The 15,605-nt window shown below is 39.1% G+C and overlaps 1 protein-coding gene across 3 annotated transcripts in view; it reads right to left on the reverse strand.

Moving 5' to 3' along the window:
- Positions 1-15,605, reverse strand: part of SCAPER (S-phase cyclin A associated protein in the ER) — a 514,984-nt gene that overhangs the window by 433,573 nt on the left and 65,806 nt on the right. For all 3 annotated transcript variants that reach the window (XM_039238174.1, XM_039238172.1, XM_039238173.1), the window contains one exon: positions 9,183-9,380. In XM_039238174.1, the coding sequence (XP_039094105.1) occupies positions 9,183-9,380 (198 nt within the window). The remainder of the gene's footprint in view (positions 1-9,182; positions 9,381-15,605) is intronic.

A 15,605-nucleotide genomic window follows, 5' to 3' on the forward strand; every position in this document is an offset into this window, starting at 1 on the left:
AGAAGATTTGAACAGACACTTCTCCAAAGAGGACATGCAGATGGCCAACAGACACATGAAACGATGGTCAGCATCCCTCCTCATCAGGGAAATACAAATCAAAACCACACTGAGATACCACCTCACACTGGTCAGAGTGGCTTAAATGAACAAATCAGGAGACTCTAGATGCTGGCGAGGATGTAGAGAAATGGGCACCCTCCTACACTGTTGGTGGGAATGTAAACTGGTGCAGCCCCTCTGGAAAACAGTGTGGAGGTTCCTCAAAAAGTTAACAGTAGAACTTCCCTATGACCCAGCAATAGCACTGCTAGGAATTTACCCAAGGGATACAGGAGTGCTGATGCATAGGGGCACATGTACCCCAATGTTCACAGCAGCACTCTCAATAACCAAAACCTGGAAAGAGCCTAAGTGTCCATCAACTGACGAGTGGATCAAGATGTGGTTTATCTATACAATGGAATACTATGGCAATGAGAAAGAATGAAATCTGGCCATGTGTAGCAACTGAGGGTGTTATGCTGAGCAAAATAAGTCTGGACAGATACCATATGGTTGCACGTATAGGAGGATTAGGAGGAACTTAACAGAGGACTGTGGGGGAGAAGGGGAAAAATAGTGGGGGAGAGGGAGGGAGGCAAACCATGAGAGACTCTTGAATGCCAAGAACAAACTGAGGGCTTATGGGGGGGAGGGGGAAGTGGGTGATGGACTTGGAGGAGGGCACTTGTGGGGATGAGTACTGCATGTTACATGGAAACCAACTTGACAATAAACTATTAAAAAAAAAGAAAAACAAAAAGAAAACACAAAATACTAGCTAATCGAATTCCAAAGTACATTCAAAGAATTATTTACCATGATCAAGTGGGATTTATTCCTAAGCTAAAGTGCTGGTTCAATATTCACAAATCAATCAACATGATATACTACATTAATAAAAGAAAGGATAAGAACCATATGATCCTGTCAATAGATGGAGATAAAGAATCTGACAAAATACAGCATCCATTCTTGATTTAAAAACCCTCAGCAAAGTAGGGATAGACAGAACATACTTCAACATCATAAAGGTAATATGCAAAACACCCACAGCTAGTATCATCCTCAATGGAGGAAAAAACTGAGAGCTGTACCCCTACTGTCAGAAACAAGACAAGGATGTCCATTCTCACCATTACTCTTTAATATAGTAATGGAAGACTTAGCCTTAGCAATCAGACAGTGAAAGAAATAAGGGGCATACAGATCAGTAAGGAAGAAGTCAAACTTACTATTTGCAGATACATGATACTCTATGTAGAAAAGCCAAAAGACTCCACTAAAAACTGTGAGAACTAATACTGAACTCAGCAAAATCGAAGGATATAAAATCAATGTGCAGAACTCTGTTGTATTTCTAGATAAATAAGGAAGTACCAGAAAAAGAAATCAAGGAATCAATCCCATTTGCAATTGCACCAAAACCAGTAAGATATCTAGGAATAAAGCTAACTAAAGAGGTAAGAGATCTGTACTCTGAAAACTATAGAACACTTATAAAAGAAATTGAAGAAGATACAAAGAAATATAAAAGCATTCTATGTTCATGGACTGGAAGAACAAACATTGTTAATATGTTTATACTACCCAAAGCAATCTACATTTAATGAGATCCCTGTCAAAATACCACCAGCATTTTTCTTAGAGCTAGAACAAACAATCCTAAAATCTGCATGGAATCACACAGACTCTGAATAGCCAAAGCAGTCTTGGAAAGAAAAGCAAAACTGGAGGCATCACAATTCTGGATTTCAAGCTACACTACAGTGCTGTTGTCATCAAGACAGTATGGTACTGGCACAAAAACAGACACATAGATAAATGGAACAGAATAGAAAACCCAGAAATGAACTCAGAACTATATAAGCAGGAAAGAATATCTAATGGAAAAATGTCTCTTCAATAAATGGTGTTAGGAAAACCAGATGGCAACATGCAAAGAATGAAATTGGACCACTGTTTTATACCATACACAAAAATAAATACAAAATGGATGAAAGACCTAAATGTGAAATAGGAAGCCATTGAAATTCTAGAGGAGTACACAGCCAGCAACCTTTTGACCTCCACAGGAGCAACTTCTTACTAGACACATGGCCAAAGGCAAGGGAAACAAAAGCAAACATGAACTATTAGGACCTCATCAAGATAAATAGCTTCTGGGTGCCTGGGGGGCTCAGTCATTAAGCATCTGACTTTGGCTCGGGTCATGATTTCACAGTTCTTGAGTTGGAGTCCAATATTGGGTGAGCTTGAATCCACTTTGGGTGAGCTTGAGCCCCCCACTTTGGGACAGCTCAAACCCCACTTTAGGAGAGCTCAAGCTCCACTTAAGGCAAGTTTGAGCCCCACTTCAGGTGACCATGAGACCCACTTCAGGTAAAACATGAGACCCAGGTGAACACCACTTCTCTCTGTCTGTCCCTCACTCCCTTGCACTCCCCCCCACCCAAAAAAAAGATAAAAAGCTTCCTCACAGTAAAGGAAACAATAAAACTAAAAGTCATCCTACAGAATGGCAGTATATATTTGTAAACAACTTATCTGATAAAGAGTTAGTATACAAAATATATAAAGAACTTATCAAACTCAATGACCAAAAAACAAATAACCCAGTAAAGAAATGAGAAGGTATGAACAGATTCTTTTCCAAAGAAGACATCCAGATGGCTAATAGACACACACAAAGATGTTCAATAACACTCATCATCAGGGAAATACAAGTCAAAACCACAATTTATTTTGTGAGGTGAGACACTGCTTCAAACCTATCAGAATGGCTAAAATTAACAACACAAGAAACAACAGGCAGAGAAAGGGGAACCCTCTTGTAATGCAAAGGGAAATGCAAACTGGTGCAGCCACTCTGGAGAATAGAGGTTACTAAAAAAACTAAAACTAGAACTACCCTACAATGGCACTATTAGGTATTTACCCAAATGATACAAAAATACAGATTTGAAGGGATTTGAAGGATGCACCAGAATGTTTACAGCAGCATTATCAACAATATCCAAACTATGGAGAGAGACCAAATGTCCATCAACTAATGAATGGATAAAGAAGATGTGGTATATACATAAATGGAATATTACTCAGCCATCAAAAAGAATGAAAGCTTGGGGCGCCTGGGTGGCTCAGTCAGTTGAGCATCCGACTTCGGCTCAGGTCATGATCTCACAGTTCGTGGGTTCGAGCCCCGCGTCGGGCTCTGTGCTGACAGCTCAGACCCTGGAGCCTGTTTCGGATTCTGTGCTGTCCTCTCTCTCTGACCCTCCCCTGCTCACGCTGTCTCTCTCTCAGAAATAAATAAAAAACATGAAAAAAAAAAAAAAGAATGAAAGCTTGCCATTTACAATGACATAGATGGAGCTAGAGTATAATGCTAAGCAAAATAAGTCAGTAAATGACAAATACCATATGATTTCAATCATATGTGGAATTTAAAAAACAAAACAAACAAGTAAAGGTAGAAAAAAAAAAAGAGAGAGAGAGAGAAACTAAGATACAGACTCTGAATTATAGAGATCTGATGGTTACCAGAAGGTAGAGGACGGGGGAGTTGAGTTAAATAAGTGACTGAGATTAAGGAGTGCACACGTCATGATGAACATCTGGTGATTTGTATCACTATATAGTACATCTGTAATTAATAAAATTTTTTTTAAAGTTATACTTACACCAAAATAAATAAAGAGTGAGGTATGGTATAAAATGGTATGATGCATTAAGCTCTTAACTCAGAAAGATTAAACTAATCCCAGTAATAGTTGTGACATGGTAACTGTGAGATCAAGTTATTAAGTTATTCCAAATACCCAAGAGAAAAATAATCTCTACTCTACTGATTATAATATATATGAGAACCAGGTATAAGAAACAAAGATTTATCAACCAGAAAAATCGTCAGTTATGTGTCATGTTAAACAGACTAAAATGAAACCTATCTGTCTCTAAATTTTAACACTGAACCATAAAATATGAGAAATGAGAGAAAGCAGACATATTACAAAGATTTAGGAGGTAATTCATTGGACAGTGGCTGGCATGAGTGAGGTAAAGGGACGGAGTGGAGGCAATATCTGCCCATTTAAGAGAGAGAAATACATCTTTGGGTAGAAGAAGAGATTATGAACTTCATTTTTTATATGTCAGTTTGATATGCTTGTGAGATATCCAAGTGGAGGTGCCAACTAGGCAAGTTGGATATACAGGCCTAAAACTCAGAAGAAAGGTATAAGTTAGAGAGATATATACTAAGACTCATCAGCAAATGAGTGATAAATTAAGCCACGACCTGGAGAAAATTGCTAAGAAAGTATGTGATAGTGAGAAAAGAGGATGGCCTAAAAGGAGACTTAATGACCTCCCAACAGTTAAAGGTGAGGTGGAATAAACCAAAAAGTGAAACAAAAACAAAAAAAATGGAAGAGGCAGAAGTAGCAGCCAACAAGGAGGAAGTAAATAGCAGATATTACTTCACGCAAGTCAAAGGAGAGTGCTTAAGAGAGAAGTGGTCAACAGCGGGAAGTGCTACTCAAAGAACATGGAAGGGGCAGTATTACTGGGCTTAGTAATACTGAGACAGCCACTTTCATTAAGAGCTTAACTGGAGCTCCGACAGGATGTGACACCAGGTTGGAGTAGTCTAATAAGTACCTGGAAGAAAAGGAAATGGAGGCAGCAAATACACAAAGTTCTTCCAAGAAACTTGGCTAAGAAGGAAAGGAGAAACATGGGGGTGGCATAAGAGATGAAAGGACAGTAGAGAAAGGGTTTGGGTTTTTATTGTTCTTATTTACTACAGAAGAGAAATAAATATGTTAAATGCTGACTGGAGAGGAATCTAATTGGGAAAACTGAAGATAGAAAACAGAAGAATTTCCCATCACAGCTGTGACCTTCAGGGCCGCAACCTACAGCCCATACCTCCTACTTTTCAAAAATAAAAAGGGCAAGAAACCCATCAGAAGGAGTTTCACATTGTGACCACAAATCTCTGCCTTGATCCCATCTACTGTTCTTCCTGAAGGCCAAACAGAAAATGCTTTCTTTCAACTGCAATCTCTCTTGACCTCTCCAACACCACTTACTTCTTCCATGGCTTTCAGGACACTCCTATTCTCCTGGTCTTCTTTCTACCTCCACAAGTATTCTTTCTCTGTCCCTGGACCTCTATTTTCCAACTGTGATACTCTCCTTATATCTAAGTATAAAGTTTCTTTTATTTATTTTTAGAGAGAGAGCATGAGCAGGAAAGAGGGGCAGAGGAAGAGAAAGAGAAAATTCCAAGCAGGCTCCATCCTCAGGACAGAGCCCAAGTCAGGGTTTGATCCCATAACCCTGGGATCATGGCCTGAACCAAAATAAAGAGCCAGATGCTCAACCAATGAGCCACCTAGGCACCCCTGAAGTTTATTCTTAGTGCATGTCATATCTTCCAAAGCATTTTCTCACATCTCATTTTGATCCTTACTTGTTGAATTAAGAAGTCTCAACTCACCAAAATATAAACATAGAATACTTTTATATTTTTCCCTGTAACCTTAGTTAAATACTAAGTTGAATACTAAACCTCCTCAGTATGCTCAATGAAATTCCACAATTTTCCAGTTATATTCAATTATCAAAGTGTAGTTTTTAAATCCCATCTATAGTCAACCTGCCTATTAAGCACAAATGAGAACTACGTGGCCTTAGCAGATGCCTGTGGTGGGAAGGTCATAGCTTATTCTCATTGGTTCCTCTCTTCTTCTCCTGTACTCCCCTTCTCATTCTACATTCACAAACTTTATGTGCTTTGCCATTGCATCAGCTGTAGGAACAGAGCAATATTCTACTTACAAGAGTTCACCAAGTATTAGTGACCTGCTATAGTCATCAGCCTGTCCTTCTCCAGAGACAAAAGCGATGCTGACCGCCAAGAGAGTCAAGTGCCGCCAGGCAGAGATATACCCCTAATCTTTCCCTGACTCAGTCTAAGGTCATTGGTCTCTACTGATCTCTGTAGTAGATGGTGATTTCTACACAGGTAGCATATGTGGTTCTCTAGGCAGTGTTCAGGTTCACCCTGGTTCCCTCTACCCAACCAGCATCTGCCCCAACTCTGTCAGCATTTTGCATAATTCTCACCTAACCACTGTCCCCACAGGAAGCCCCTCTGACTCCAACATCTTCACCAACGTCCACACTCCTTCCCTCACATAAGTCATGAGATTCACTAGGGGACCTCTTTACTTGTTCAATGGTAACTTCCATCCCATCTCCTTCCAAGGCATACTACTGGACAGTCCCTTCAAGCACAGCTGGCATGAGTTATGCCAGAAAGCCTATGAGATCCTAAAGCAGATATATACACCAGTCTCTATATCCAATATTCCAGAGCCACACATCCCGATCCTTCACATTAAAATGGGAAACAGGGAAAAGGAAGACAACGTGTACCCAGGATGCTTTCCCCCAAACTCATTCAACACATTCCAAAGGCATCAACATCAGTCAGCATAGCAAAGATCCAGCCAGAGAACAAGACGCCAGTCTCTCATTCTTGCAGCCACACTCACAAACTTTGTAAGAAATTCAAACCCCACCTCGAACTTTGGTGAGAACAAGGCAAGAGAATGGCTACAACTTCGTTAACTATGTACTCCCCAAAAGGCAATCTGCCCTAGCCCATCCTCTAGCCCAATTTATAAAGGAGATAGGGACATGCAACCAACAGTGACGGTTACAGTTTTGCTGAAATGTCAGTTCTTAGCAAGTCATACAGGGAAGTGGCTGATGGCATAAAAGACACATCTTTAAATTAAAAAGATTAGAAATTCAGCCTCTTTTGATTATAGAGTGGAGCTCTGGTTCAGTCATCCTGGCTGAAATAAAAAAGATATTTTCCACTATCATGCTATACTTAGCATGTGAATTACATAATAGAGGTGTTATTAACTGTAATTCACTCAAGAGAAAAAGAACTGAACTGTGATTACTAATAAGGCTAAAACACAAAATTATGGTGCGCCTGGGTGGCCCAGTTGGTTGAGCATCCAACCTTGGCTCAAATCATGATCTCACAGTTCGTAGGTTCGAGCCCCATGTCAGGCTCTGTGCTGAACAGTTGCCTGGAGCCTGCTTCGGACTGTGTCTCCTTCTTTCTCTGCCCCTCTCCCGCTCACACTCTGTCTCACTCTGTCCCTCAAAAATAAATAAACGTAAAACACACACACACACAATCAAAAATAGGAATATATCTGGTCAGTAAATTCACAAACCAAGGGTTGAATCTACCTGCACAGTGAGGAAAACTCTAGGTTTTGTGTTTCACAAAGGTACTAATCAAATGAGATAAGGAATGAAAGTACTTTTATAGTAAGGACAGAGATAAACAAAAATTAAAATTAAAAAAAAAGAATTTTAGTTATTACATACCCCACACATGCTCAGACCAAATGTTAAACTTTATCTTTTTACCTCACCACCTGTTACGTCCTGGATGGGGAGAGGAGCAGAGTTGGGTATGAAAATCACTTTTATGCTCTCATATTTTATTTCTCAACATAAGCCTTGAGCATCTTGGAACAGTACAAAAAATAAAGAACACATCTGTACTACTCTCCCTTTGTCAAAATCTTCTCCATTTTTATAATCTATAAAAAAAAGTTCTATTGCTATTAAATTTTCACAAAACTTTAGTAGATGAACGAGAAAGCCCAAAATTCAAACAGGTGCAAAGGTTTTTGCTCATGGTAGAAACATGATTGCAATTGGTCAAACGAACTTCTATAAAGAGGTACACGTTACAAAGAAATTTTATTTCTTCAGTCAACCTTTTGATGTTTTTAAATACAAAAATCAAAGAATTTCCTGATCTCATTGATCTCTATGGCTGACTTAGAAACTATCTGGGCCCACATGCTCATTTTATAGAAGAAACTATAACCTAAAACTAAGGTCAATAGTGTTTTCTACCACAACATGCTGATTCATTAAACTCCAGGGTTGTGATTTTTGCTTAAACATAGTTTTTAAACATAAAAAGTTTTACATGGTGATAATAACAAAATTAATTGTGACAAACAGACTATAAATTTGTATGATTTCAATTACTGTTCATTCTGAAACCTGCTTCTGATGAATGATATATTTAAGCTATTCTAAAACCTATTCTGGCTGTTTCCAATTATAAAGAAAACACAGCTGCTGTTTCAACATGTAACTTTTCTTAGACCCTTCATATATTTCAAAAGTTAAATAATGAATAACAGGGTTTTCAATCCTGTTCATTATAAAAACACAAGGTACCTCTATAAAGATATTTCTATGAAGATGTAACACCCTGGATTTTCTCAAAATAATTTCATTCAGTATTAAACAATATAGCATACAGTTCTACTTACTAAAAGGTGGGGGCTTTTTAGTGAGTTTTTAGAAACAGACTGTACTATGTACCTAATGTCCTATTACAAACAAAAGGTTATCCGAAATTAGAAAACACACCTTAGAATAACATCTCAATCCCACCCAGGATTGTTTATGGTTAGCTATCAATCTCACTTTTCGCTGACCACAGTGAATTAGGAGAGTGATAAGTATGGTAGCAGAAAAGGAGCAATATCCAATTAAAAGCATTAAACATGAAACCAAAGAATGTGAAAATCTCACTAGTGCCACCTACAGTACTAATTGAGAATGCAGATAAGAGAGATTTTTAAAATAATTTTGAAAGGGGTGTGTGTGTGTGTGCGCGCGCGCACGTGTGTGCGCGTGTGCGATCATTTTGGTTTCTTGCCCAGGACTATGTATTAACACAGCTTTCTACCAAATCTTGCACAGAATATTAAAGTTCATAATTAGGTAATGCAACAAACAAGGGTACTCAAAAGATCAAAACCAAAAAAAACCTGAAGCAGTCATAGAAGCAAGGTAGAATAGTAGCTGCAAGGAGTGGGGAAGATAAGAGTTGGGGAAAGGGAACAAACTTTCAGTTATAGGATGAATAAGTTGTGAGGGTCTAATGTATAGCATGATGACGTTGATAGTTAACAATACAGTATTGCATACTGAGGAAAATGATCATCTCAGGTGTAACAAAAATTAGAGAATTTGGCTTTAAATGGGTTACAGAGTCTCCAGGCAAACCTTACCTTACATTCTACCACACTCTGATCTGATTCACAAGTTTCATAAATTTCATCTACTGCCCGGCGAAGATTGTCAAAAAGAAATGCCCAGTATCTAGCTCTTAGATCAATTTTCCGAGGATGCCTTGCTTTAGTGGGACTTTTATCAAAGTGTTTATCTCCAGTTGAAGATGATGTTATCTTACAGTCTACTCCAACATTCTGGTAAGATAAAAACAAAACATAAACATATAAAAAATACTTAGTAAAAGCCTTCAGGGATTGGACATTTGTATAAAGCACATTTTTCAACATAAATACTTAAAAATGTGACGTTCTTCTTTTTATCTTATATCACCTTAAATTCATCAAAACAAAGCTTCTCATCTAAAACCAGCAGGTTTTTAAGGCCATGTTTTTATTTCAGACATGTGTTACTGAAGACTGCCATGGCTTCGACAGTGAACACATCCTTAGTCAAAAGCAGTACTAAAGAACTCATTTTTTGCTCAGTTGCACAGGCAATCTCTGAAAATAAAGATTACATTCTATAGTTTTACAGACTGTACCACAGAGTCATTCCACCAAAAAACATGTAGTTTACATAAAGACTGAAATTCAAAATGCAAACCTGAAGCTTCTCACTGGAAGTACAATAGAGTTGCTTATCTTCCTGTGGCTACTTAAACTGAAAAATAAATAAATATTAACCCTCTACTACAGTAAGAAAACAAATTATCCCAGGTTTCTTTGGGTTGTTTTGTATGTGTGTGTATCATTCCTGATGCTTGTTTTTCTTTTTTATAGAAGAGCTCCAAAGTGGAAGGTATCTGAAACAGGCTAATACCCTCCAGTTTTGTTTTAGGCTTTGGTCTTCAATGTAACAGCAATTCCTAAACTTTGTAAATCTTTTATAGCCAATCTTTAGTTTACACAGAATCTTAACACCAAAAAGAAAGCAAATAAAGCATATATACATACACATATACACATCTGAAAGGTTGAGATGGAGCTGCTTACCCTCCACCCAAAGTCCCCCATCCAGATTGGCTTGCCAGATTTTGCAAATGAAAATTAGCCAATATTTTATGTGATGGCCCAAGCCCACGTTCAAATTCTCAATACTCAAGCAATAAAATTTGAAGTGATAATCAACAATCCACAAAACCTTTGCCTTACTTGCTTTCCAAGTTCTTTCCAGCCCTAGTAGTAAATAATTTTATTATACAGATTAAACCAAATTCAAAATCCCATTCAACTAGCATCTGTCCCAAAGTAAAGCTCAATTCTGTCCACTCTCCTGATAATGATGACAACAAAACAATTTATACAGTGTTATAGATCATAAAGCAACTTCACATAATCTTCTTACCTCCTTCAAACAATTCATAAAGCACTATAATGCAGAAAACAGGTTCAGAGGCTAACTCATTTGTCAAAGATCATATAGCCACAAGAGACCATCCACAAAAACACTGCTGGCTTACCATTATACTGCCTCAGGCCCTGTGCTTCCAGCCCTTTACCAGACAGTCCAAACCATTTCGTTTCTCTTCCCATACACCATACAAAGTTAAAGTTAATTTGTGAAATTTCCCAAATTGTGCCTCCTTCTTGAAGGTTTTCTACACTGAACAGCAAAGAACTAGCAACTTCCTGTCACTTTAGGCTTTATCTTATGGAATTCTCAAAAGTACTTTTTTTTTTTTTTTACAAATAGTTTATGGTCAAGTTAGTTTCAATATGACACCCAGTGCTCATCCCCACAAGTGCCCTCCTCCATGCCCATCTCACCCCTCCCCTCCCCACCCATCAGTCCTCAGTTTGTTCTCGGCATTCAAGAGTCTCTCATGGTTTGCCTCTCTCCCCCTCCCCCACTATTTCCCTCCTTCTTCTCCCCTGCGGTCCTCCGTTAAGTTCCTCCTAATCCCCCTCAAGGTCCATCCATGTTGCTACACATGGCCAGATTTCATTCTTTCTCATTGCCATATAGTATTCCATCGTATAGATAAACCACATCTTCTTGATCCATTCGTCCATTGATGGACACTTAGGCTCTTTCCAGGTTTTGATTATTGTTGAGAGTGCTGCTATGAACATTGGGGTACATGTGCTCCTATGCATCAGCATTCCTATATCTCTTGGGTAAATTCCTAGCAGTGCTATTGCTGGGTCATAGGGGAGTTCTACTGTTAACTTTTTGAGGAACCTCCACACTGTTTTCCAGAGGGGCTGCACCAGTTTACATTCCCACCAACAGTGTAGGAAGGTACCCATTTCTCCACATCCTCACCAGCATCTAGAGTTCTCTGATTTGCTCATTTTAGCCACTCTGACTGGCGTGAGGTGGTATCTCAGTGTGGTTTTGATTTGTATTTCCCTGATGAGGAGGGATGCTGACCATCGTTTCATGTGTCTGTTGGCCATCTGCATGTCCTCTTTGGAGAAGTGTCTGTTCAAATCTTCTGCCCATTTCTTCACTGGGTTGTTTGTTTTTTGGGTGTAGTTTGGTGAATTCCTTATAGATTTTGGATATTAACCCTTTATTTGATATGTCATTGGCAACTATCTTTTCCCATTCCGTTGGTTGCCTATTAGTTTTATGGATTGTTTCCTTTGCCATGCAGAAGCTTTTAATCTTGATGAGGTCCCAATAGTTTATTTTTGCTCTTGATTCCCTTGCTTTTGGGGATGTGTCAAGTAAGAAACTGCTGTGGTTGAGGTCAAGGAGGCTGTTTCCTGCTTTCTCCTCAAGGGTTTTGATGGTTTCGTGTCTCACGTTCAGGTCTTTTATCCACTCTCAAAAGTACTTTTACTCACTTTCACCCATTTATGTATTTACCTTGTCATGTACCCATGTGTATATGATTCAAACATTTTACCATCCCTTTTTTTTATATATAGTTTATATATTTTTGAGACAGAGAGCGACAGTGCACGAGTGGGGGAGGGGCAGAAAGAGAGGGAGACACAGAATCTGAAACAGGCTCCAGGCTCTGAGCTGTCAGCACAGAGCCTGATGCGGGGCTTGAACCCATGACCCATGAGATCATGACCTAAGCCGAAGTCGTACGCTTAACCAACTGAGCCACCTAGGCGCCCCATTACCATCCCTTCTTACAATGTAAAATGGCCACTACTGCTTTCAGGTTAAGATGTTTCTATTCTTTGTGATTGCTCTATGTGAAGCTTTTACTTGGAAAGATGCCAGTACGGCAAAAAACTACAGTTAGGTAATTCCATCTGTAGGGCAATATGCTACGCAAATTTGATGTCTAACTTCACCACAATGGTAATACTTTATATTTGTATGCTTATTTATATTTTATCAAAGGATTTTGAAAACTTGTCATTTAATCATTACCACAAACTGTAAAGATGAGACAAAAATTATTATTTTTTAGCAGGTCAAAAGGATGAGTGATGGAACCAGGACAAGAACCTAGTCTTCCAACTTCTGCTCCAATGTTTATAAAGCATGTCACATAGCACCTAGCACATAATTAGTACCCAGATAATGTTAGCTATGATTATAGTGGGAAAGATGAAGAAGAGAAGAAATGTGCTCATAGAAAAAAAAAAGTGAATAAACTAATGTCAAAATTGCCAAATTTGTGAAAAAGGGTAACAAGTAAATCAAACTGTAGAGGTTAAGTCAGTATAGAGTTCCAAAGTACATGGCTCTTACTTACCACTGATAAAAATAATAGCAATGATAATAATAACTGCAGCAGCATCTAACATTCATGGCATACGTGCTATGTGCCAGGTGCTGTGCTAAGTGCTTTCCACACAGTTACACTTCGTTGGCTCTTTGAAGCAATTTTATATCATAGGTAACTTTATTATCTCCATTTTTCAGAAGAGAAAACTGAGGTTTAACTAAATTAAGAAATGAACAAAAGGTCTCACATCAAGTGATAAAACCAAGACTCAAAATCAGAGAACTATCCCCTTACTACAGCTTACTGTAGTAAACTGCTTCCAAGATACTCAAGGAGACAAAGCAATCTAAATTTGTGAGAAAAAGCTAGATACAAATGAATTCCATGAAACTATATTGTTTTAATCAATGACTTTTGAGGGAAAGAGATAAAATAAAGGTGAGGAGAGGGAAAGAGGAGGGAAGAAATGGAGAGTTTTGACTCAACTCTCTCAGAAGGACTCGTTGACTCCCCTGAGAATCTAATGATGCCTATGGACTTAATTGCAGAGAAATGCATGTGCACATAAAATTGAACATTTATTTTCTTGATGTACCTACACTGACATATCATAATTGCCCAAAGTTCAAAGTTTACCCTATAGTTTACTCTTAGTGTTGGTCATTTTATGCGTTTAGATAAATGTATAATGGCACGTATCCATCATTAAAGTATCATACATAGTATGATATCTGGAATTTTCTGTGCTCTACCTGTTCTCCCCTCTCTTAGCCACCCCTGAACCTCTGGCAACCACTGATCTTTCTTTTTTTAAAAAACATTTATTCATCACCATGATCAGACTGTTACATTTAGCAATCAACAACATGGGTACAAAAACAAATCTACAGGGGTGCCTCACTGGCTCACTCAGTTAAGCGTCCGACTTCAGCTCAGGTCATGATCTCGAGGTTTTTGAGTTCGAGCCCCACGTTAGGCTCTGCGCTTATAGCTCAGAGGCTGGCGCCTCCTTTAGATTCTGTGTCTCCCCCTCTCTCTGCCCCTTCCCATGCTCATGCTCTGTCTCTCAATAATAATAAAAACGTTAAGAAAGGTTTTTTTAATCTACATGAAAACCTTTTGTTGGAATGCTTTCCACTTTCCACAAAACAGAAACTATAATAACCTGTTACACAATTAGTCACAAATATAATCCTCGACTTTTTGCCCATACACATGAGTATTATCTAAACCATGTCTTCTTTGTAGCAGGTAGGCCCTGCCACCACGGTGCTTGGTTGAGTTCATAAATCTGTTGTAACCTGTAGCTTCCCTGTCACTTCTCTGGCTCTCCTGTCCTGCTAAGCTTTGTTTCCTGGCAGTAATAAAAACCTTCTGCCACTGCCATAGCCACTGCTATAGCCACTGCTGCTGGAACTGCCATAGCCACCTTGGTTTCGTGGTTTGGCAAAATATTGGCCTCCACCGCCATAGCAGCCAGAGCTTCTGCCTCCAAAATGTCCTCTTTCATAGTCCAAAATTTGAAGACTGTTATAACTGCCAAAATCATTATAGCTTCTACCACCTCCAAAGTTGCTTCCATCATTACCAAACCCATTATAGCCATCTCTACTGCCACCATATCTACCACCTCCTCAACAGCCACCCACTGACATTTCCTCCATGACCACAGTTGTCATTCCCAACAAAACCACCTCCATGATCACCACCAAAGTTTCCAGAACCAAACTGACCTCCCTGGCTGGAAGAAGCACCAGCAATCTCTTGCTTAGATACAGCTTTCCTTAATTCACAGTTGTGGCCATTCACAGTATGGTATTTTTGAAGGACAATCTTGTCTACAGAGTCATGGTTGTCAAATGTTACAAAAGCAAAACCCCTCTTCTTGTCACTGCCTCGGTTAGTCATGATTTCAATCACTTCAATTTTCCCATACTGTTCAAAATAATCTCTCAGATGATGTCCTTCAGTGTCTTCTTTAATGCCACCGACAAAAATCTTTTTCACAGTTAAGCGGGCACCAGGTCTTTGAGAATCTTCTCTGGAGACAGCCCTCTTTGGTTCCACAACTCTTCCATCCACCTTGCATGGTCCTGCATTCACGGCTGCATCCACCTCTTCCACAGTGGCATCCGCGACAAACCCAAAGCCTCTGGAGCGCTTGGTGTTTGGACCTCTCATTACCATATAGTCCATAAGCATTCCCCATTGCTCAAAATGGCTCCTCAGATTCTCATCAGTTGTTTCAAAGCTCAAATCTCTGATGAAAATGTTCTGCAGCTGTTCAGGCTCTTTAGGAGACTCTGACTTAGACATAATGGGGGTGGGGAGGAAGACTTTAACGATGTTTACTAGGTAGCATCCACCTCACTGATCTTTTTATTGTTCCACAGTCTTGCCTTTTCCAGAATGCCATATAGCTGGAAACATACAGTATGTACTCTTTTGATGTTGGCTTCTTTCACTTGGTAATAAGCATTTAAATTTCCTCCATGTCGGGGTGCCTGGGTGGCTCAGTCAGTTAAGCCTCTGACTTCAGCTCGGTGCTTACAGCTCAAAACCTGGAGCCTGCTTCAGATTCTGTGTCTCCATCTCCCTCTGCTCCTCCCTTGCTCACGTTCTGTCCCTCTCTCTCAAAAATAAACATTAAATGGGCATGGAGGAGGGCACTTGTGGGGAGGAGCACTGGGTGTTATATGGAAACCAACTTGACAATAAACTATTTGTAAAAAAAAAAAAAAAAGAAAAGAAAAAAAGAAAAAATAACATAGGTAATCAAAAA

The sequence above is a fragment of the Hyaena hyaena genome, unplaced genomic scaffold, assembly GCF_003009895.1.
Source record: "Hyaena hyaena isolate Hyena2069 unplaced genomic scaffold, ASM300989v1 scaffold_137, whole genome shotgun sequence".
NCBI classification, from domain to species: domain Eukaryota; kingdom Metazoa; phylum Chordata; class Mammalia; order Carnivora; family Hyaenidae; genus Hyaena; species Hyaena hyaena.